Source organism: Podarcis raffonei, chromosome 9, assembly GCF_027172205.1.
Source record: "Podarcis raffonei isolate rPodRaf1 chromosome 9, rPodRaf1.pri, whole genome shotgun sequence".
NCBI classification, from domain to species: Eukaryota; Metazoa; Chordata; class Lepidosauria; order Squamata; family Lacertidae; genus Podarcis; species Podarcis raffonei.
Genome location: NC_070610.1, coordinates 53,172,654 through 53,194,684, shown reverse-complemented (window position 1 = coordinate 53,194,684; position 22,031 = coordinate 53,172,654). Strand labels below are relative to the sequence as shown.

At 39.6% G+C, this 22,031-nt stretch overlaps 1 protein-coding gene across 1 annotated transcript in view; it reads left to right on the top strand.

Annotated features, from left to right (window-relative positions):
• The first annotated feature begins 4,928 nt into the window (after positions 1-4,928).
• LOC128421177 (bifunctional heparan sulfate N-deacetylase/N-sulfotransferase 3-like) overlaps positions 4,929-22,031 on the top strand; it is a 64,664-nt gene continuing 47,561 nt past the window's right edge. Inside the window, 2 exon segments of the mRNA XM_053403558.1 lie at positions 4,929-5,407; positions 10,506-11,636. Of these exon segments, the coding sequence (XP_053259533.1) occupies positions 10,641-11,636 (996 nt within the window). The 5' untranslated portion in view covers positions 4,929-5,407; positions 10,506-10,640.

Below are 22,031 nucleotides of genomic sequence, written 5' to 3'. Positions count from 1 at the left end.
TTTCAATCACATTGACATATATTCAAAACATCTCACTAAAATTAACACATTCTGAATTTCCACCACCACATATTGAATATGTATTAACTTATGAAACCCCTTGAAACCTAGAGACCTGATAGACGGGGAATTGAGGGTGGGGAGAGAGAACGTCCCACTCTTTCCATAACTTTTTCTTAAGAAGCATCCTGTATGATAGGAATTTCGGTCTCATTCGTTAGTGATGAAGCATACAGTTCCAAACCAACTACATTGGCTCCCACACCTGTCTCTGAACAGAGTTCAAAGTACAGGCCTATTCTGCAGTGGCTCCCCATTTCTAGAATGTTCTCCCCAGGGAGGTTTGGCACCTTCATTATATGCCTTTAAGCACCAGGTGAAAACATGGTACCTTCATTACATATATTTACTGTAGATGAAAGGCAAATTGTTTCTCTATAAGCAGGCCTTTGGCTGATTAACTGTGGAATCATAGAATTGGATTCTATGGAAGGAATCTAAGCATCATCTAGTCCAACTCCCCGCCCCCCCCCCCCGAAATGCAGGAATAAAGTATGCAGTGTCCCATATAGGGATTGAACCTGAAACACTTGGTATTATCAGCACCACACCCTAACCAACTGAGCTATCCAGGTACAATGGTACCTTGGGTTAAGAACTTAATTCATTCCGGAGGTCCGTTCTTAACCTGAAACTGTTCTTAACCTGAAGCACCACTTTAGCTAATGGGGCCTCCTGCTGCCTCTGCGCCACTGCTACACGATTTCTGTTCTCATTCTGAAGCAAAGTTCTTAACCCGAGGTACTAGTTCTGGGTTAGCGGAGTCCGTAACCTGAAGCATCTGTAACCTGAAGTGTCTGTAACCCGAGGTACCACTGTACTAGGAGTTGTAGTTGTGTGAGCGCCTTTGGCAATAGTTCACAGGATTCTGAAGGAGGGGGGGCAAAATGTGTTTTTGAACAACGGTATGTACACAGTATGTTACAGGGGCCTAGGCTTAATGACTGGCTCGCTTACTGTAGGGATAGAAAATGATCCCAGTTCCTGAGTAGGGCTATATGAAAGAATGAAGCATTTTAGTGTGTGTACCCATAAATACCGGTGTGAAGTGTGTGTACCTGTGCAGAATTGTCTTGAAAATATGCACTACTAAAGAAGAAGCAGTACATACTGGAAAAGTTAGTGTGGTAACTTATTTATTTTTTAAGATAAAAATTGTTTGAGTCTCTGGTAGTAACAAGACTAAAACAGATTTACAGCGAGTGCTAACACCAAACTGCATTTGTCTCTTTTGTTTCAGTTGGACATGCATAAGGTGCTTAATATGGATTGGGCCCTAAAGGCAGGGCACTCATCTATGATGCCAGGGATTCATCACCCAAAGACTCGGGGAGCTTTCAAGGCAGCTTTGGAGAAACACCACAAACATTTTTGAAAATGAAGAGTTGAAAATAAAACAAAAGCAAGCGAAGAGAAACGACCAATGCATTTTCCATCTAAGGGCTCAAAGATAAGGGAAACGGTGTAGGAAGATGGATGGTCTCAGGCAACGCTTGTAGAAAACATAACAAAACAAATCTTCAGATAATACAGATATGAAATGATGTGTAGCATAATAAAGTGGGGAGGGGGAACCAATGTTTAATGTAAGAGGATTGTATATCTTGGCCTGGTCGCTTCTTAAACTACCCTTAGAGAATGTACACTTCAGATTGCATTCTCCTCTCAGTGACAAGAGCACCACTAATTCCAAATCAAATGTTATCACTGCAAATGAAAGAGAGGAAGGCATGTAGTCTTTTATGGCCTCAGAGAGCACATTAGTTAGGTGTGGGAGTGATGAATGCGTACTGCTGAGAACCACCATAGTATTTTAGGTGTCATGTTAATCTTTTTAGGACTTGTAAGGGTGATACATTTTCATGCTGTATTGTGGTATATGTTGTGCTTCTGCAAAGCTGGCATCAGCAACCAGAATCCTTGGACAGCTGTTAGGGGCCTCAGGGGGGCTAGGTTCCAGCAGGATTTTTCTCATATTCTCATGTTCTTAGCCTAACCCAGGTCATGGGGTTGTTTTGAGAGTCAAAAGGGTGGGATAACCATGTGTACCACTTTGCGCTCCTTTCAGGAAAGGTAGGACATAAATGTCATGAATCACATGTAATCTGCTGTTTAATCCTTATCCAGGACATTGAATTGGAATCACTGTGGAAAAAATCATATGCAAGGAATCAGTCTTTTTGGTATAGCAACACTCATGTTGTGAAACTCCCTTTCAGGCAGGTGGCTTTGCTGTACAGTACAGTGGTACCTCTGGTTGCGAACGGGATCCATTCCGGAGGCCCATTCATAACCTGAAAAGAACACAACCTGTGTCTGCAGGTCACGATTTGCCATTTCTGAGCATGCGTGTGATGTCATTTTGCACGTCTGTGCATGTGCAAGCGGTGAAACCTGGAAGTAACCCTTTCCGGTACTTCCGGGTCACCAAGGGACGCAACCTGAAAATGCACAACCTGAAGCAAACGTAACATGAGGTATGACTGTACTGCTTTAGATGCCTGCTAAAAGCTTTTGTTGTTGTTGTTTTAGTAAGCCTACCCAGACATAAAAAGTCATTATGCATGCTTATCTTCACATTCTGTTAATTTGCTTCGCTTTTTTTATATTAAAAATGTTTTTACTTGTTTAAGTCTTCTTCTTTTATCATTTTTTAAAATAAATATTGTACACTATTTCATGTGAACTGCTAGTAGAGATTTTTCTATTTTGAATAAGTGTTCTATAAATTTTGTTAAAAAAATAAAGAGGCAATATACCCCTGAGTCCACATAATAGGAAAAAAAAATAGCAGGAGAACACTAGAATGCCATCATGTACTGCTTCTAAGATCCCAGAGACATCTGAAAGGCTAATGTTGTGAATAATCAGAATACACCAGTTATGTTCCTGCTAAAATATATTGCACATATCCCCAGGGGGTGTTGTTAGGAAGTGCCCTACAGCTCAAGCCATGGGAATCACAGATCTCCTGGCTTTTCCCTATCCCCCACCCCCAGCTTACTTTTATTTTACTTTGCTTGTAGGGCAGCTGGGTGTTCTGCAAAGTGCAGTACCCATGAAACTCCACCCACCCTCTTAATCTGCCCAGAGGCAAATTATGAAAATGTATGACCCTACCAATACAGGAGAAGAGCCCAGAGGCAAATTAAGCTCTGAAGGGAACAGCCACAGCGAAAGTTTGTGTCCCTCCTCACTGCCCTAAAAGGCAATCTCAATTTATATCTGTATATATAAATAAATAAATAGCATATGTGTTTCAATTTTAATTTTTGCAGATTTGCATATTGGCCTGTGGTGCTCCAGCTTGCCTCTCGCATAAACCCCCTTCCCTTGCTGTCTCCCACATGCTTGATGAAATCCAGACTGGAAGTTTTGTGGGTCAATATCTGACTTTCTCTTTTGCTTCTGTTAGTCTATTAAAAAACAAACAAACTATGAACACAATGTATACAGTATTTGTATACAATGTGTTCAGGTACTCGCTCCCACAAGAGACAGTGATGGTAACCAACTGAGATGGCTTTAAAAGGATTGCACAGTCATTGAGAAAGCTATCAATGACTTCTAGCCATGTTCTGCCACTATGGGTGGAGGCAATAAAGCTTCTGAATTCCAGTTGTGGGAAGTCACAAGAAGGGAATGTTCTTCTGCTTGGGTACAGTTTGAGTGTTTCCCACAGGTAAGTTTAATAAGAAAGGTTCCAATCTATATACTAGGCTCTTCCTCACAGAAATACTACATATTAACATACAGGGTTATTTCTCAGCACAAATATGTCAGTTGGGTGGGTTCTCATCAATACTGACTGTGCAGCCAGTGTGGGTTTAAGGGGAAGCTATCAGTGAGCACATTGTCGTGTGGGAGCATGACCAGCAGGTGTATTCCTATTCGTGTGTGAAGGCGGCAGTTTGAACACCCTCATGTTGTAGACTTCTAGGTTTGGACAGGATTCAGTAGATGCCAGCATTTTGACACCAGTCGTGACAGCAAGAATCTGTTACCTACTTTTAATGCAACCTGGTGCAGCAGAGCTGTCTAGTCGAACACGCAGAGAGGAAATTGCTCTTCCTACAGAGGAGGTAAAAAGCAACTTGGAATAGAAGACACTTCCGAGGCTCGCCATAAATCAAAGCCTGGGCTAGTTAAATAAATCTCTGGTCTCTCAAATTAATTAGGGGAGAGGGATTCCTTAAAACACACACACACACACAATATCACAGTGGTGGTGTTAAAAACTTATTTAGTAGTCTTCTCAGCCGGCTAGCGCACTCCGTGCATATTGTTTCTTTGGAGGTTTGTTAACTTCTCTCTCCTGCCTGTCTAATATTTCAAGCCAGATGGGGAGATTCCTTCAAAATTCACGGAGGGCTGCAGCACCAGCAGTAATAACCCACGATACACGGGGAAGCTCGATCTTTCGCTCACAAAGGCTGCAATCCCAATAGCGTATACATACTTACCTAGGGAACAAGTCCGGCTTAGCTTCGGCGGGGCTTAGTTTGCATAGGATTGCGCTGCGAGCGATCCTGTGCCCAGAAGCGCGCAGCCTACCTGGAAGCATGCCCCGCCGAGCTCCCGGGTTAAATCGCGCGCGATGGGATCGCGCCGTGGGATTGGACCTTTAGGGAGCCTGGCACCGCACCAAAGGGCCTCTCTTTCACACAACACACACCCCGCTATGTGGGAAGCTCCGGGAATCTTTGCCAATTAACCGTCTCCCATCCGCGGCTCGCTGCTGGGAGTTTCCCGGGGCGGCTGCCTGAGAACTCCGACCCGCTTCCTCAGCCTCCTCCCAAGAACGCGCTCATTGGCCAAAGCAAGAGAAGCCTGGGACCAATGGGGAAGCCGCCTGGAAAGCGGCGTTCCTCCCCTGTTCTCAAGTGGAAGCCGCGACCGCAGCATCCCGTCCCCGCTGCTTGGAAGGGAAAGGCGAAGGGGCCACTGACTGGGGAGGGGGGTGGTCTCGCCTGGCAGGCGCTTCTCTTTCCCGAGGGTGCCTCAGCCCAGGCCATTCCCGCTGAGGGGAAGGCAAAGCAAGCCGCCGCTGCGAGAGGGGCAAAGCTGGCCAATCTCCCTCTCCTGCTGAAGTCGTAGTCTGCCTGCCTCTCCTCTTCCCCGGGGACTGAGGGGAGCCAACTGGGGTTGGAGGCAGCTGAGGAGGCGACCCTGGCTGTCCCTCGCCTGGGGAGGGAGAAGCCTCAGAGCGGGGTGGGCAGAGAGACGCGGCGCGAAGGAGCGAGCCGGCAAGTTGTGCCTGCGTGCGCGGAGGTCTATGTCTCGCGAGGAGCCGCAGAAGGTCACCGCCAAGTGGAGGAGGCACCATGGTCCTGGAGCGCATCTTCAGGTAATGGAGACCACGGGGAGGGGAGGGGGCTGGGCTGATGGGAAGAAAGAAAGAAAACCAGGTGTGGCTGCGCTGGTCCCTCTCTGAGGAAACCGGGCGGGAAACTCTCAACTTCTGACCCCGGATTCTCCCCTCCCTTTTTACCTCAAAGCGCAAAAGTTCTGGGACGGCGCCTGCTGCTTTGCGCCCCTTGAAATGTGGAAGAAATATGTTTCCTCTTTCCCTCGGAGAGACCACGGGCTGGGCTGCTTGTGCCCTCAGCTACTTTTTGGAGAGTTATGCCAGAATGGCTCGTTATTTCTCTGTTTTAAAGGTTAGGGTTTTTGTTCGCATTAACCCTTTTCTGGCTGAGGCATAGCTTGATGAGGCTTTCAGAGACCAAAAAAAGAGAAACCTCGCTGTGTTCTCTTTTAGAGCTTGTGATTTTATTTATTTTTTTAAAAACCCCAACAATTAGCTCGCCTAACATCTGTCTTTCTCCTGTGGTACCCAAGCAAGTCTTATTCTTAGATTTTTTTTGTGAGACATTGTTGCCCTCTAGTGTTTTGGGACGCCGAAAGCTGCTTCCTTGTTGTGAGCCTCAAATAGGGATTTTTAATTGCAAAGTACTTAATATTGTCACACGTATTATTGCAAAACAGCTCTGAACAGAGAGCCATGCACGAGGTGGTTCTTAAAGATTCAAATGTCAGCAGTTTTCTTAATTTGGAAAAGGTAAGCATTCATTTGGAAGTTGTTGCTGAGTGTTTTGAACCGAGGATTAAAACACAAGAATGAGAAATGGCTTGGTATTCAGGTTTGTGGGATATTTATCGTAAATATAAAATCTCTTTAGCTGATTGCAAAAGAAAACAGGTGTAGCCTTTTTTTTTCATCCGTGTTTTTAGCCCAAACTTTGTACAATGGCCATAATATTTTATCAAATAAATATTAACTAAAATACATAGAAGAAAGGAGAATGGATGTACAATATACAATCTCTTAATCTCACTGTGTTTCAGCATCTGTATTTGTAAAAGAGTGGGATGGATCGTGTAGATATCATGATAGTGTTGACATCTGGATGCTAGCTGGTTTGGAATAATTGGAAACTCTATACTGAAGGCAGAACAGTAAACAGAATGCTATATTAAAGACAGAGTAGTAATTTGAAAGTATATTTATTGAACAAAATAAATTGAAAAAATACATTTCAGCATACTGTGCTTGTAAAACAAATGTTACCTTATTAACAGATTGTAAGGGAGATAAAGCAGAATAAATAACACAATATAATTATGCCTTTCATACAAGTCCATCCATAGCTGAAGTACAATATAGGCTGACATAGTTTGCCATCCTCTGTGTGCTTACTCCCAAGCAACTCCCAATGAGTTCTATGGCACTTCTTCCTGAATAAACATGTATTGGACTGATGTATGATAGTTCCATTAACTCAAGTGGGACAAAGGCCCATTCTTGCTCAACCAGCATATATATATATATATATATATATATATATATATATATATATATATATATAATTGAAGTGTACAGCATGCTGTTACCTCAGTGCAGCATCACAAACTCAGAAATGTGTCATCTTAAGTTACTACAATTTCAGGAATAGCCTGGTATTACAGGCAGCTACATTAATGCAAGGGTTTGGGAGTGGGGGACCAATTAATTTAAGGCCATTTACCTGGTTAGGACCTTACCAAGTTCAAAATCAGGTTAGCCAAGACAGCAACAAGCTGAACATATCAAAGATTTATTATAAGCTGATTTCTGCTTGCTGAAAACCAGCCCAGTAGACTAAATTGTTGTGAAGTGAAGTGTGCTGTGGTTCACAGAAGGTTGTGTTTGGGTATCAAAATTTGCATTCTGCTCTGGGCAGGTTGGTGTTGCTTAACTAAATCTACCTCACTGGCTAGGTGTATGCTTTTTTTGCATAAATTACCGGTAGATGTTGGCCTCAATCATAGATCTGATGTAACTTTTAGACATGGGGGAGACATTTGCATTTCCCGAAACAGTACAAGACATGAAATACATCTATCCTTCAAAATCTTCACGCCTACAAACTTTGTGGCAGAATTTTTCCAACCAAAATGTGCTGTACAAAAATGTGTATGTTAGGTGAAAGTGTCCATGAAATGCGTGTTAGTGAAAAGTGCATTATATTAGGAAGGGTTGCTTTTAAAATGTGTGCATTAGGCAAAAACTGCACACAAAATATGTGCATTAGGAGAAATGCATACAAAAATGCTGATGCTGGGTTTTTTGGTAAAGTACTCATAAAAATTCAAATTGATACAGAAATGTAATTTAAGATTCAAAAAATGAGAAGCTAAAACTGAAATTGGCAGATTTGTTTATCCTTGCTTACTACTGCAAGTGTCTTTCCAAGCAAGCAGATGTTCAGAGCTACCAGCCTTGAGAGAAATGTTCTATGTGCATATCTGGGAGCTGGATATGATGAAGTCCCTGCCTTTTGAACAACATGCCTAGAATGCTATCCACCTGCTGGATGAGAATAAATAGTTGTATGCTACTTGTGTGGTGGAAAAAAGCTACAGAAATAATATTACCCCAGATGCATAGCTATTGGTGTTTTGTAAATCTGTGAAACCTTCATGTCTTCATACTTTTATTTGGTAAGTCATTGTGATTGTAAGTATTTTAAGCAAAAAATAAAATAAAATTAAGGAACAAATCTATACTTTCAAAACATTAATTTATCAAAACATTAAGAGCATGACATTTATGCTAAATGCAGTTTTTCATATTCTTTAGTATGTTGTATATTTTTTCCATTTAAAAATGCAGTTTTCTAAAAGCTCTTTTTCAGTCAGTCGCTTTGCAGTCAGTGGAAGAACTGAGCATTTTGTTTAAGCATTTCTCCTTTTGAAATCAATTGGACTTAAAAGTGTTTTGGTAGGATCATGACCTAAAAGTTGCCACATATCCTTACTACCGTGGCATGCATTAAAATATAAATTATTTGTTCATTCTATTAATTACATTTCTGTGTTGCAATTCCAAAGGAGCTCAGGGTAGTGTACAACATAATCAGATAAAACAGCCAATTCTCAACAATAGATTAAAAATATAGAATAATAATAATAATAATAACAATAACAACCACAACAGCAATCACAGTAGCCAATTTTCATAATACAGCATAAAAATGCATCAACTGTTAGACACTAGATCATCTCCATCCCCTAAATCAGTGATAGCTAACATGGTGCTTGCCAGATGTTGGACTCGAATTTTGATAAGCTCCAAGCAACATGGCCAGTGATTCGAGACAGCATCTGGAGGGCTTCACATTGGCTCTCCTTGCCCTAAATATTCAGGTGAACTAAAGTATCTTGAGTTGAAACTGGAATGTTGATGGTGAGGGGGGAATGTGTAATTCCAGGGGAAGGGAATTCCACAGTTGAGTGCCATAGCAGAGAAGGCCCTGCCCTACCTGACTGTACAATTGTGTCATTTTCTTTTTAAATTACAAAGATTTTGACATCAACACTAGCATCTTAAAGTTGATCTACATTGTATGCTTACTGGCTTTTTAATTGTCTGCCTAAAAACGGTATTTATGCTTGCTGTAGTTATATAATGTGGCTTTAAATATCTGTGCTTTGACTTGGAAAATATTTGTAGTGTTCCAGATTTTATTTATTTTGCAATTGAGTAATATATTTCTATTGCTCAAAGGTGGATAATATGCCAGGCTGGTAAATACCAGTGTTTGCCAGGGACAAAGGGATCAACAAGAAAGAGATAGTTGTTTCACTGAGGACTGAAAAATCTTGCATTTTTAGTGAACATTTTTTATGATAACATGACCTATCCACAGTAAATGTCTGTGGATTTGATTCTGTGCAAATCTGGGGGGGGGGGATGAGGATGTGGTCTAATTTCTAAACTTATATTTTTGGTTTTGGTTTTTTTAAAAAGCTAAATGCTGAAATAAATCATTTATTCCTAACACAGTAGAGAATTTTTCTGTCACATTTAAAAACCTAAATTTACAACAAGACAACAAATTTAAAGTGCTATTCTCAGAAAATTGTAGAACGTAGAGGCACACTCCTATGGATATATCTTATCCTTGTTACAAACATCCTATAGCAGCTTCCTTGTTTCAAAAAGAGTTCTTTTGAAGAATTTTTAACATTGTCACAAAATGTAATAGAGCACAGTGGTTCCTACTTTTAAATTGATGTAAAAAGTTTCATTGTGGTTTAAGTCAAGCAACTTTTCTGGCTTGTGTAAAAGCTTTGTTGTAGGTGGTGGTGTTTTAAAAGCATTGCCTTTTTAGAGTTGTTGCACATAACACTCTTGATCCATTAAGCATGAAGAATCAAGTCTGGGCTGCTTAATTTTATGCTGTTTATCTCCAACACATCTCTTCTCTAATGTAAAGCCCTACTTCCATCACAGGATTCAGTTATGCTTAATATTCTTGCATAGGTATCACTATTTCCCATGATTGAGTATTGATCAAGGTTCGCATGGGTTTCAGATCACAAGTCTGAATAATATCAATCTTTAGTTATCAATAATTATTATTACAATCAGTGCTGTTATAATGGCTACCTATGGTTAAGAATGGTTCTGACATAAGTCTGAAACGTGGTTAACACTAGTGGGAGGAAGAACCATAGGTTTACATGGAATATCACAGGATTGTGGTGGCTGTTTCTACCAAGCAAATGTTTTCATGCCTTTGGGGCCTCATGGGAGTTGTTGCCCAATGACATCTAGAGATCCACAGTTCCTGTCCTTGATTTATAGGTGATACCTTTCTATAGAAGCCTTTAAGGAAGGAACTATAGTAAGAGATAAATAAATTCTTAATTGTAGTTGTATGCAATGGTCTCCAGAAATAATAGCAAACCCCTCCCTTTGTGTGCTGATTATTCCCTTCTGGTTTTTTATATACTATAGGCATCCAAATTCCAATTTTCGATCTTACTTAGATGCATAAATTCCACTGCGTCTGTGTTTTACCTTTTGATGGTTTAGTTCACTTTCAGTTTGCTGTTAATTGGATCATTTTAATGTATGAGTGAAAATTTATTTAACTCTCTCTTTTCCTCCCTTTTAGTATATATTTCCTGTGAATTGTGCTGAAGATAGATATACACGCTGCAATGGTGACATAAACTACTAAACTGGACTGGAATAAAATTTGAAAATCTCTTTAATCTCAATGCTGCTGCTATTGGAAACCATCTAAGGCATGACTTACAAAATGACTTATATTGTGAAACTTCACAGACATTTCCAACGAACAGTTATACTGCTGGCCACTTTTTGTATGGTGAGCATTGTTATTTCAGCGTATTATTTGTACAATGGCTACAAACAGGAAAATGAACTTTCTGAGATCTCTTCAGAGGTGGAATGTGGAGACCTTCCAGTACTGTTGCCATACAAGTTAGCACCGTGGAAGATGGTTAAGCCCATTGACCCCTTAAGGACTGATCCTGTGGTACTAGTTTTTGTGGAAAGCCAGTACTCTGCACTTGGCCAAGACATAATAATGATTTTAGAATCCAGCAGGTTCCAATATCATATTGAGATTGCTTCTGGGAAAGGTGATCTTCCTGTGCTTATAGATAAAAACAAAGGCAAATACATTCTCATAATATTTGAGAATATCTTTAAGTATGTGAATATGGATTCCTGGAATCGAGGCCTTCTAGACAAATACTGTGGAGAATATGGTGTTGGAATGATCGGATTCCATAAGAGCAGTGAGAACTCTCTACAGACTTCTCAGTTAAAAGGTTTTCCTTTTCACATTCATGGTAATGTGGGTGTTAAGGACTGTTGCATCAACCCTTATTCTTCTCTGCTCCATATGACTAAATCATCTAAGTTTGATAAAGGTCCTTTGCCAGGAAATGACTGGACAGTTTTCCACATAAATCATTCAGCCTACCAACCTGTTATATTTGCAAAAGTAAAAACACCTGAAAACCTCCCACCTCCTGTAATTAAAAGTTCTTTCCATGCAACTGTTGTTCATGACATGGGTCTTCATGATGGGATTCAACGTGTGCTTTTTGGCAACAATTTGAACTTTTGGCTGCACAAGCTCATATTTATAGATGCTATTTCATTCTTGACTGGCAAGAGGCTTACGTTGTCCTTGGATAGATACATTCTTGTTGACATCGATGACATCTTTGTTGGAAAGGAAGGAACAAGGATGAAGGCCAATGATGTTCAGGTAAAGTGTGGGAAAAAAGGGCCTTCTATGCTACAGTGATATTACTCAAACTTTGGGTGCAAAGTGAGATTTTTAAATTGAACTAATTTTATTTTGGAGCGCTCTCTCTCTCTCTTTTAGCTTTATCTCCCTTGTACCACATGTATGCAATCAAGCAGGATGACTGTCTTAGACAGCCCAATCTAGAAACCAGGGGAAATACTTATTTACAAGATGGGTTTCATTCCACTGAACTAAAATGACTTAAATCAAACACTTCAACTTTTGGGTGGATTGGACTATTACTAGCATCCGATTCAATTTAATAGTTAATAAAGGGTCTTTGAGACTGACTAATCTTGCTGTTTATTTGTTTTGATAACTTGCATTGGCCATAGTTTCTTTTGACAAGATGTTAGCAATCTTGAATTTGTTTATTTATTGCTGTTGTTGTGGACAATTAATGCAAGTGATATGACTGAAAAGAAGAATCTCAGTTTCTGAGAGCTTAAGCAGAGCTGTGAATCTGCATTGTTTTGTATTTTGCATGTTGCATTGCTCATGAAAATAGACTGTGTAAGCAGTATTTTAGCTCAGGTTGGGTGCCAGAGCTAAGTGAGCCTGAAAGTGTCTGCAATGCAACCCTGTGCCATGCCTATGAAGAAGTTTGTCTCATTGATTTGCATGAGGCTTGCTTCCATGTAAGGTAAAGGTAAAGGTACCCCTGCCCGTACGGGCCAGTCTTGCCAGACTCTAGGGTTGTGCGCCCATCTCACTCAAGAGGCCGGGGGCCAGCGCTGTCCGGAGACACTTCCGGGTCACGTGGCCAGCATGACATCGCTGCTCTGGCGAGCCAGAGCCGCACACGGAAATGCCATTTACCTTCCCGCTAGTAAGCGGTCCCTATTTATCTACTTGCACCCGGGGGTGCTTTCGAACTGCTAGGTTGGCAGGCGCTGGGACCGAATGACGGGAGCGCACCCCGTCGCGGGGATTCGAACCGCCGACCTTTCGATCGGCAAGCCCTAGGCACTGAGGCTTTTACCCACAGCGCCACCCGTGTCCCTGCTTCCATGTAAGTGTGGGCAAAACTCAAGCTTAGTTACTGATTTCAACCATAAGATAGCCTGGGCCAAAATATTCCTGAGCTCTTCTCTTTGCCCTGCTCATTATTTCAAAGAAAGGTGTGGCTTGCAGTCAACGAGTCCCTACTGATGAAAGTTTGTTAAACTATTACCAGATAACCTACACATCATGCTGTTATATAGGTGTAATTTTGCCTTTTTATCTTGACCATTTCCCATTCTCTTTCAAATGCTCTGCAGTAGTAGTTACTGCAGCACTGGTTTTGATTTGCAGCAAAGGTAAAATGCAGTGCAGTTTCCACATTTTTGAAGAACGGGGACAAATCATTTAGTGGCAAACTCATTGCTTCTTAACTGAACACTTATAACAGAAATGCTGCTAAAACATGCTCAGAAAGGAGTTGATTTTCCCCATACCTGTACATGTCAACTGTTTGTTTCTATGGGAGGAAATAAATGGATGCCCTTATGGTTACAGCAGCCACAGAGCATTAAGCTTCTGAGAATCAGGCCTCCTTGTGTCTCAGTAATCACATCCTGAGTTCTGTTTCCATGACTGTATTCTCCAGGAGCAATGTTGCTTCTCTCCTTCAGTTATGCCATCTACTTTCTTTGTGTACAGAACTTAATGTTTTGAAGACAGCAAAACTCTGCATAGGGCAGTTTGACCCCAAAGGGCTCTGTGGACAGAACCAGCTCTTGCAAAATAAATAAACAGAACATGTGCATTATGTACTCTTCTTTTAATGAGTTACCAACCACAGAACATCATGACCCATGTCCTAGATGAATGCCAGCAAGACCTTTTCAGTGCCAAGTGGGAGTTTGCAGCCATTCTACAGGAAAATTCACCATAATATCTTATTGGGTATATATTGGAATCCAATCATATTTAGTGGTATCTCTGCCCCTGAATTATTCCCAATAATGCAAACTATCCAGTCTCTGGGAATATCCTTGTTAGTGAGTTAATCATTATGTAGTTATGTAAGTTCTATGCTTGATAAAAGGATTACCTAGACCAAATATAAGTTGTATCATCCTCTGAAGACTCTATTAGAATAAACAAATACCTCAGTCCCTGGCTAGAAAGGGGGAGACTTCTGGATAATGTACCAGCTACATCGAGCATGGAATCTCACTGTAAACACCCTCAGCAAATTCATTTGGAAATCTAGTCAGATGGGCAGGGTATAAATAAATTATTATTATTATTATTATTATTATTATTATTATTATTATTAAATTGGTTTAGTAATGCAAATTGTGTTCATGTAGATTAATTACTGTAATCCTAAATATACACACTAATAATAATAATATGAAATGTCTTCTATATATTGATATCATAGGCTTTTGTGGAGTTTAATTTCTGTATGTCTTATGTTGTATTCCAAATGAAGTATTCATTTGTGTGCAGAGGTGTAACCTTTGAAGAAAGCTATTTTTCTACTCTTCAGCTTTTTCCTCTTCCTTATTAAGAGAAGTTGGGTGGTAAAACAGATGGCCAGAGAATACCCTGTAAAACCCAAACAACATGGTCCAAGAATCTATCAGCAATTTATTACTTTGGCTTTGTGTGCTCAGAATACCAGAAAGTGCATTAAATAGTCGAGAATGTAAGATACAAAGGAGAAAGTGTGTGAGAGAGCAACATTTTAACTCTGGATACCCTTTTGGTTAGTAATCGCAGACTCAATTGAGCTGACATTAAATTTACTGTAAAACAACAATTAAATACATTGCTTTGTAAAATACCATTTTGAATTAGCAATTCAAAGGTTAGGGGTATTTAAGCAGTTTGATAGACACATATAAGGAAAACAACAAATGGTCAAAGCTGTATATTATGTAGCTGTAACTTTCATTTCTTAAACACAGTTAAAGATGTATGCTCTTAATCCATTCTATTTAATGCCAATGGCAAATCTCTCATTTTCTGCAAATCCTGGGTATGAAAGTCCAAAACATTTGAAAACCTATTGCTTTCACATGGTGGTATAGCATGATGTATGAGAATTGCCCTAGTGTGTAAACTTTTGTTTATGATACGAATAATTCAATAAAGTGATAAACTTTAAAAAGTAGTAGTAGGCACAGGAAAAGCAACTTCTCTCTTCAGTTGCTCGGGGGAAACTTAAAGGTGTGCAACAGCATATTCTCTTTAAAGAAGACTTATTATCACTGTCTTTTTATTTATTTATTTTAAAAGCCTTAAATTCCAGGATGGAGATGAATTCTAAAACTGCAATAGAAACAGCTCTTTAAATAGCTGTTATGTTACACAGAATCTGGAGAAAATATCTCATTAAACTGTAATCTATTCAAAGTTAATGCATTCCATTAAAGATGTTGTTAGCAGTGTCAGATGCAATGCATCTTCATTACTATTGATATGGAAGGAGTTGTCCTCAGCAGTACAATGACACAATGAGCGAATGAGGTAAAGATAATGTAAATCAGTTGAAAATCTGTTATCGAAAGGCATATTTTTGTGTGAATACTATCATATTGGATTGTGCTATTCTACTCAACGCATCGCATGTCTCAACTGAAAATAAGGTGCTGAACAAGGAGGTTACACATGTTCTGCACCTGTGCACTGCTCATTTCAGGCTGGCAAATTAATGCAGCTGCATCTTGGAAGGTGGAAGGAAACAAGGGTAATAGACGAGGGCAGATTTATCCAATGAGCTTTCTATGTTGAGATTCAACAACAACAGACCCGTGTACCAAGGCCACACTAATTCTTGGCACAATTCCCATATAAACATGCATGCACCTCTAGTTGTTTCCAGTCAGAGATTACTCAATATATTAAAACTATAAATAATTGGAAAAAAATAGCTGCCATTTAATGCACCCCAAAATCTTCTGCCTCATGTGGATTTCATCAACTAATGATATTTTATTTAGCTAAAAGCATTTCTAGATAGCTTTTCATTTTTGAAAAAAAAATCTAAAGTGGTTTGCTACAATAATGCAGTCACAATAAAACGTATCAGTATAGTATTGAAATAAAGTAAAACAAAAACTAGATCAGCAGTTGGTTACTGCCTGGACCTGGGTACAAATACACAATGGATGAATGCAATGAAAGCACACTGCTGTTGGTGCCAGCCGCATTCAGGGTATGGGAGGATAATTGCCTAAGGTAGATACCACTATGGAGGATGTTTGCCTCCACATTAATGCAAACTGAGAGTTCTTCATATCATAGCACAGCACAGGGGCATTGTATGGATATTGTAGGGAGCTAGCAGTCAGGGTGGGAGGGGAGGTGTTACATTCTGGTGACTTGGGACTCAGCTACATTAGTCAAGAAAGTGTTTTGAATGTGTTATAAACATGCACCACTAGATGGTGGTGTAGAGCACAAAACTTTTCTATGCAATTTTACATAGTGTTTTTTTTCCTTTAAATTTATTTAATTTATGAATTATTTATAGCTCCCCCCCCCCGTGTGTAAATCCACCTTTGGTCCAAGGTGTTTCCAGTACCACTCATGAGCTTAACTTGCTGCTGAAAAAGAAGAAGAAGCCAGTGCCAAAAGAGCATATGCGGGGATGGGGGATACAAACCACCCTGTGATCCTCGGGTGAAGGGCGGTATAGAAATGTAATAAATAATAAAATAATACAGTGGTATGTAAGGTACAGACACTGCTGGAGAATCGTCTGGGTAGTTTTCTCAGAATTTTCACACTGGAAACTGATTTGCAGAACAATATGATATATATTTCCTTTTGTTCATGGCTTTCAAATTAGGGAGCTTGGATGGATAATATAATTCCAGTTCTTAAAGCTGTCAAAGTAAATAATGTTTGTTTGTTTTTTAAATAAAGAAATAAATAAGTGAATTTCACTTAGTGACCTTAGGCACTAGTGACAGATTTGATGGCATGAAGCACACATCTGAAATATCAGGACTATAAAATCTTATTTGTATTAGCCATGGGCCATAACAAAATTACAGAAAAAATGTAACCATGAATAAAATGGAAAGCATGCAGCATCAAGAAAAGAACAAACACATACTTTCAGAATCAAAGTTAAGTATTGTCACCATATTTCACCTAAAGCATCATTTCAAAGTGAATTTGGAGATTTCTGCTTGCTTAAAACATCATAGCAGATTTGAACAAAATGCAGTTCAATAAGGCTTACAAAATTACTCTCAGGGGTGGGAGTTGGTAGCATCCACATGTTTCCTAAAACTAGTGATTTATTCTGAAATTTGCAGACAGAAAAACCATACATGAAACATAATACATTGAAAATGTGCTTTGATTGTCCTGTTTTGCAAAAGTCTATGAAATGGCTTATTTTAGCTGTGACAATCTGAAGTGCTCTGATGCTTAAATATCATATTGCAGCATAGAACCAAAGTAAGAATGTCTAGTCTTTATAAGACAGATTATCAAAAGTTCTTATATATATATATATATATATAACATACATATGCATCACTTAATTCCAAAGTAGGTTTCTAAGTGGCTTGCAAGTATAAAAACCAATACATAAGCGTTAAAATTTTAAAAATCTACAGTTAAAATGTCCCATTCTAGTCCAGCCACCTAGTTTAACCTCTGCCCTAATAGTTGATGTTTTCATTGTAGTAGTATTGTACAGGTTGCCTGAATCGGAAAATCAGTATATAAATGTTAGGAATGTTTGTTTGGAAACAGTAAAGCAGTCCCATTAAAAGATTAAAAAGTAAAAGTAAATAACTAAAATATGCAATAAAACAATTCTGCTTAAAAATAACACGGTAATTAAAACAGGATATTTGAGTTGAGAGATCAAGGGAATGCCTTGAGTCATGCCTAATGAGTAAAAAAAAAAGGAATCATATGTGAAAAGAATGGATGGTTTTCTGTCTTTAATCTCTCTGAATACAACATGCAACTTAACGTGAGGTGGAATATTCTTCACGTACTGCAAGAATCACTCATAACTCTTGAGCCCTAAGGGGCATAATCAAAGTCATTAAGGAGTTCACTTTTTGCAGCTTCATGCTTTAATTCTGAAATTTGTCTACATACAGCAATTCTAAGATAAGAGGTGGAGCATTCAAGGAAATTGATATGCTACCCTACTGCCTTCATTATATGTTTTTAATGTCTGAGATGTATTGCATAGTGACGACCACTGGGCAAGACAAACTATGGAAGGTCATTTGCTGGCATGCAATGTTGTATATCAGGGGATAGAAGTTGTAGTGCAGCAACATCTGTAGGGCCATTGATTCTACACTCCAGTATATGTGGACACTCATGTGAATGAGCATAGTAGCTCTAGTAATTGTGTTGCCAGGGCAAACAAAGACAAGGAGTAGGTATCATTTTAGTTCACATCCTTCCCTATTCTAATATGAAGTTGCAGTTCCTTTTTGCTGACTTTTTGGGCACATGGTTTTCAGTGATAAACACGTAGCAGTAAGAGACCCCAGCAGAAAATGACTGCCTATGCAGTTCTAATACAATTTAAATCATGTACAATTCAGTGCACATGGTCCATTGGAAGCTTACTTTCATGCTCATATATATTTATTAGATTTCCATCAGATTATGGGAGCATGTCTTTCTTTTTTTAAAGAAAATATCTATCTTTGCTTGCAGTGTTTTGTAATCACAAAGTTTTTCACTTGTAGACTTTAAAAAAAAAAGTTTCAATGAAATGTCTATTTAACCATGACTTAGCAGGAACTTGCAGGCTCCTGTAGAGGCCGTTCACTGCTTTTGCTCCTCCCTAGTCATTTTCCTGCCATGCCAAACTAACCATGAACTGTAACAGTAAACCACAGGACAAACCTTTATGGCCCATGGTTTGTCCAGGAGACCTAAACATTGTGCCCTGGTGTGGATGACACACTAACCCAACTCATGGATGAGCTCAGTAAGGTGAAACAGCAAAATGATTGGTGAGGAGCAAAGTGGCTTCAATCTCCTCTCCCAGAGCCTTCACACTCATATGTTTGCGCTATACCATCTTAGTGTGACATGCTAATAATTAGACCATTCTAACTATGGACTTTCTGATTCATAGCTCAGTCTCTTAACTATCAGAATCTACTTTGCTTCTCCTCTTCCCATTTCCTCTCTCTCTCTCTCTCTCTATATATATATATATTTGTGGTGCTGCTACAAAATAGTTTTTTTCTAGGTTTCTAAAGATTAGGCAATCTGTGCATTGATTTTTTTCTCCAGCTCTATTTGCTGTTGATGGGTTTGGACCAGAAAACTGGCCAGAAAACTGAGTGGCCCTGTAATTTCTAGAGTTCTAAATCACACACCTAATTCCAAAACACTGCACGAAACCTCACTTGGCAAGCTGTTACTCAAACTAAAATGCAGGAGTAGTGCAAACAATTCATCTCATGTTCCTCACTCAAAATGTGTCCAGCATAGTGATGGGTGGCACTCCTTCAAGACTAGTCACCGTGTTTTTAAAAGTTGGGAAATACAATTATTTCTGAGCCTGGTATCAAATCCAGCAACCTTGTCAGACACCATCCTTTCTCCCTAAATTAAATGCCGATGGGGTGGCAAGTTTCCTCTGGGGGTATTTCTGTAATACCTCCCTGCCTGCATCCTAGAATGCTGCATCTCTACAAATGAGTCCTAAATTGGCTGTTTTGCAGTGCAATCCTGTACATGTTTGCTCAAAATTAAGTCCTATTGTATCCTATGGGACACTTCCAGATAAGTGTGTATAAAATTGCAACCATAATCAGCATTCTAGACTCTTCCATATTACATACAACCCCAAAAGAATGGGAAGCTTTAAGAGAACATTCCTAGTTGGGTCAATAACAAATATGCTTTTTGGATAATGGTGAAGACTCGGTTTTAGCCAAGTGACCGGCTGGGTTTTAATGCTTCATTTCTTTGCTGCTACAACTTGGTCTTCAGTCTAGCTGAAGTTCAGGAATGGAGTGAAGGAAAGTGGAAATCTTTCATGTTTGCCTAGTAAATGTGTGCATATGTCTTTTGTCAAATGCTGAAAGTGCTCCAAAGGTGGTTCCAGACTGTGTCTAATTTCTGGTGGGATTCAATCAAATACCAGCAATTTCAGGTTGTGCAATTATAGTTGATTGGGAGGTCTTGAGAAACAAACCCAGTCGCATCAAAATGAGACTTTTGTGTTAAGAATGTGATTGGAGAATGCTTTGGAAAGTGTGTGGTAACACTTCCTTTGACACAACAAGGTCTAACCTCCTTGCAATTGAGCAGTCAGAATGAATGCTCAATAACCAGGACATCTAGAAGTGCCCTTAGCTGGTATCATCTCAGGTTTGTTAAATGGTAGGGCTGGTCTTCTGGGAATTAAAATGAAAGATGAATATAATGGAGCTGTAAAAAACCAGCTTTGGCTTTCTTTTCACTATCTACAAAGATCAAAAAGAACAATATGAAAGTTGATGTGGCTGATTTGGCCACCTTTTCCAAATAGATTAGTAGAAAATGTTATTCCACCTGTAAAAAAATTAATTAACACTATGTGACTGATTCTTGAAGATCACGGTTAAAAAATCAATTCAAAATAAAGAAAAAAAATAGGGTTGCCACCTTGTGCCCAAGCCCTTGGAGGGTTTCAAATAAAATGTCTTATTGCTGAACACTTCAAAAGGATTGTTCCTGCTGCTACTACTTTGTTTTGTTTTTCTCTTTCCCACCATCTTTGTTTTCTTCTCTTTCTCTGGAGATAAAAGAATTGCCTCCAACTTGAAACCAAATGTATAGCACAAAACAGCATTTGTATATGAGCCCACTTTCCATATAATGTTGTCAAAACAAAGTTCAGGAGTTTCAATATCAAGGGCTGATCTAAACATGGTGACAGCCCCACACTGGCCTCTGAAAATGTATACCTACCCTCAGCATGGTTGCGTATATTGCATAAAAGACCTATATACTGTCCTATAAATGTTATTCTTGTACATAGACTGCTGCTGTGCACATACAATGGGCCAACCCATACCTGCTGATCATTTGGAGCAGGTCAGATGTTAAATAATGGTCAGGTGTAGAAAGGCATACAGCTATCAGAATTCTAATGCAGGTATGCTATAGAACAGTAGCTGAACTTCAGAGGTGGTAGTTGTGCAAAACGACATAGATTTTAGCTAAGGCTTCCATATAGCTCTTTTTTTGTCGTTATTGGGATTAAGATCACAGCTTTCAGTTTAGCAGGAAGGTTCAATCCCTGACACTTCCAGTTAAGAGAATCTTGAATAACAGGTCTGGGGGTTTTTTTTGGGGGGGGGCCTTTCTGAGTTGTTGGAGAGTTGCTGTCAATCAAACTATACACTGCTAGACTGGATAGATTGATAGCCTGAGGTGTGAGGTAGCATGACATGACTTTTTGAGGTGCTGACTCGTGAGACACTAACATTGCAGTGTAGCAATTCAGTCTTCGTTTGGTTTTAGTCACTGCAGCTGACCGAGGTATTATCCGTATTTTCCTGCAGAATATTCTCCCTATCACATTTTTCTTTTTGCAAGCCTTGTGTAGAGCTAAAGCCATATGAAGATGCCTTTTAAGGAGTTAGGCTCTTGATGCACCCAGGCCAATGTTGTCTCCTCTGACTGACAGAAGCAGGCCTTTTATTCCTTTTCTTTTTTACTATTATTAACTGTTTTAAATAATTCCAATTTATAACAAAAAAACATTTTCCATTTTCCCTTGCCTATCTCCTGTGTCCATTTACAAAGCTGGTGTAAGTTACAAAGTAGCTTCATTTATATCTAATGTACATGTGAAACATCATGTTTTGCTGTATTAATATGTCCTGTTTCTAATAAGGAAACAAAACACAAATAAGCAAATAGGAACTTTCCTACCTCCACATTCTATTTTAAAGTCTGCACAAAACTTCTTTCTTAACATTTATTTTATCTAGAGCATGTGCAGTTCTAAAAAATGGCTACAAATGTATTGAAATTTATATGGAATTTGGAATGTGTTACTTGTTTGTGAGTAGCAAGCTTCTTAAAAAGGTAAAGGGACCCCTGACCATTAGGTCCAGTCGTGACCGACTCTGGGGTTGTGGCGGTCATCTCACTTTACTGGCCGAGGGAGCCGGTGTACAGCTTCCGGGTCATGTGGCCAGCATGAGTAAGCCGCTTCTGGTGAACCAGAGCAGCGCATGGAAACACCGTTTACCTTCCCGCCAGAGCAGTACCTATTTATCTACTTGCACTTTGATGTGCTTTCGAACTGTTAGGTTGGCAGGAGCAGGGACCGAGCAACGGGAGCTCACCCTGTCACGGGGATTCAAACCGCTGACCTTCTGATCGGCAAGTCCTAGGCTCTGTGGTTTAACCCAC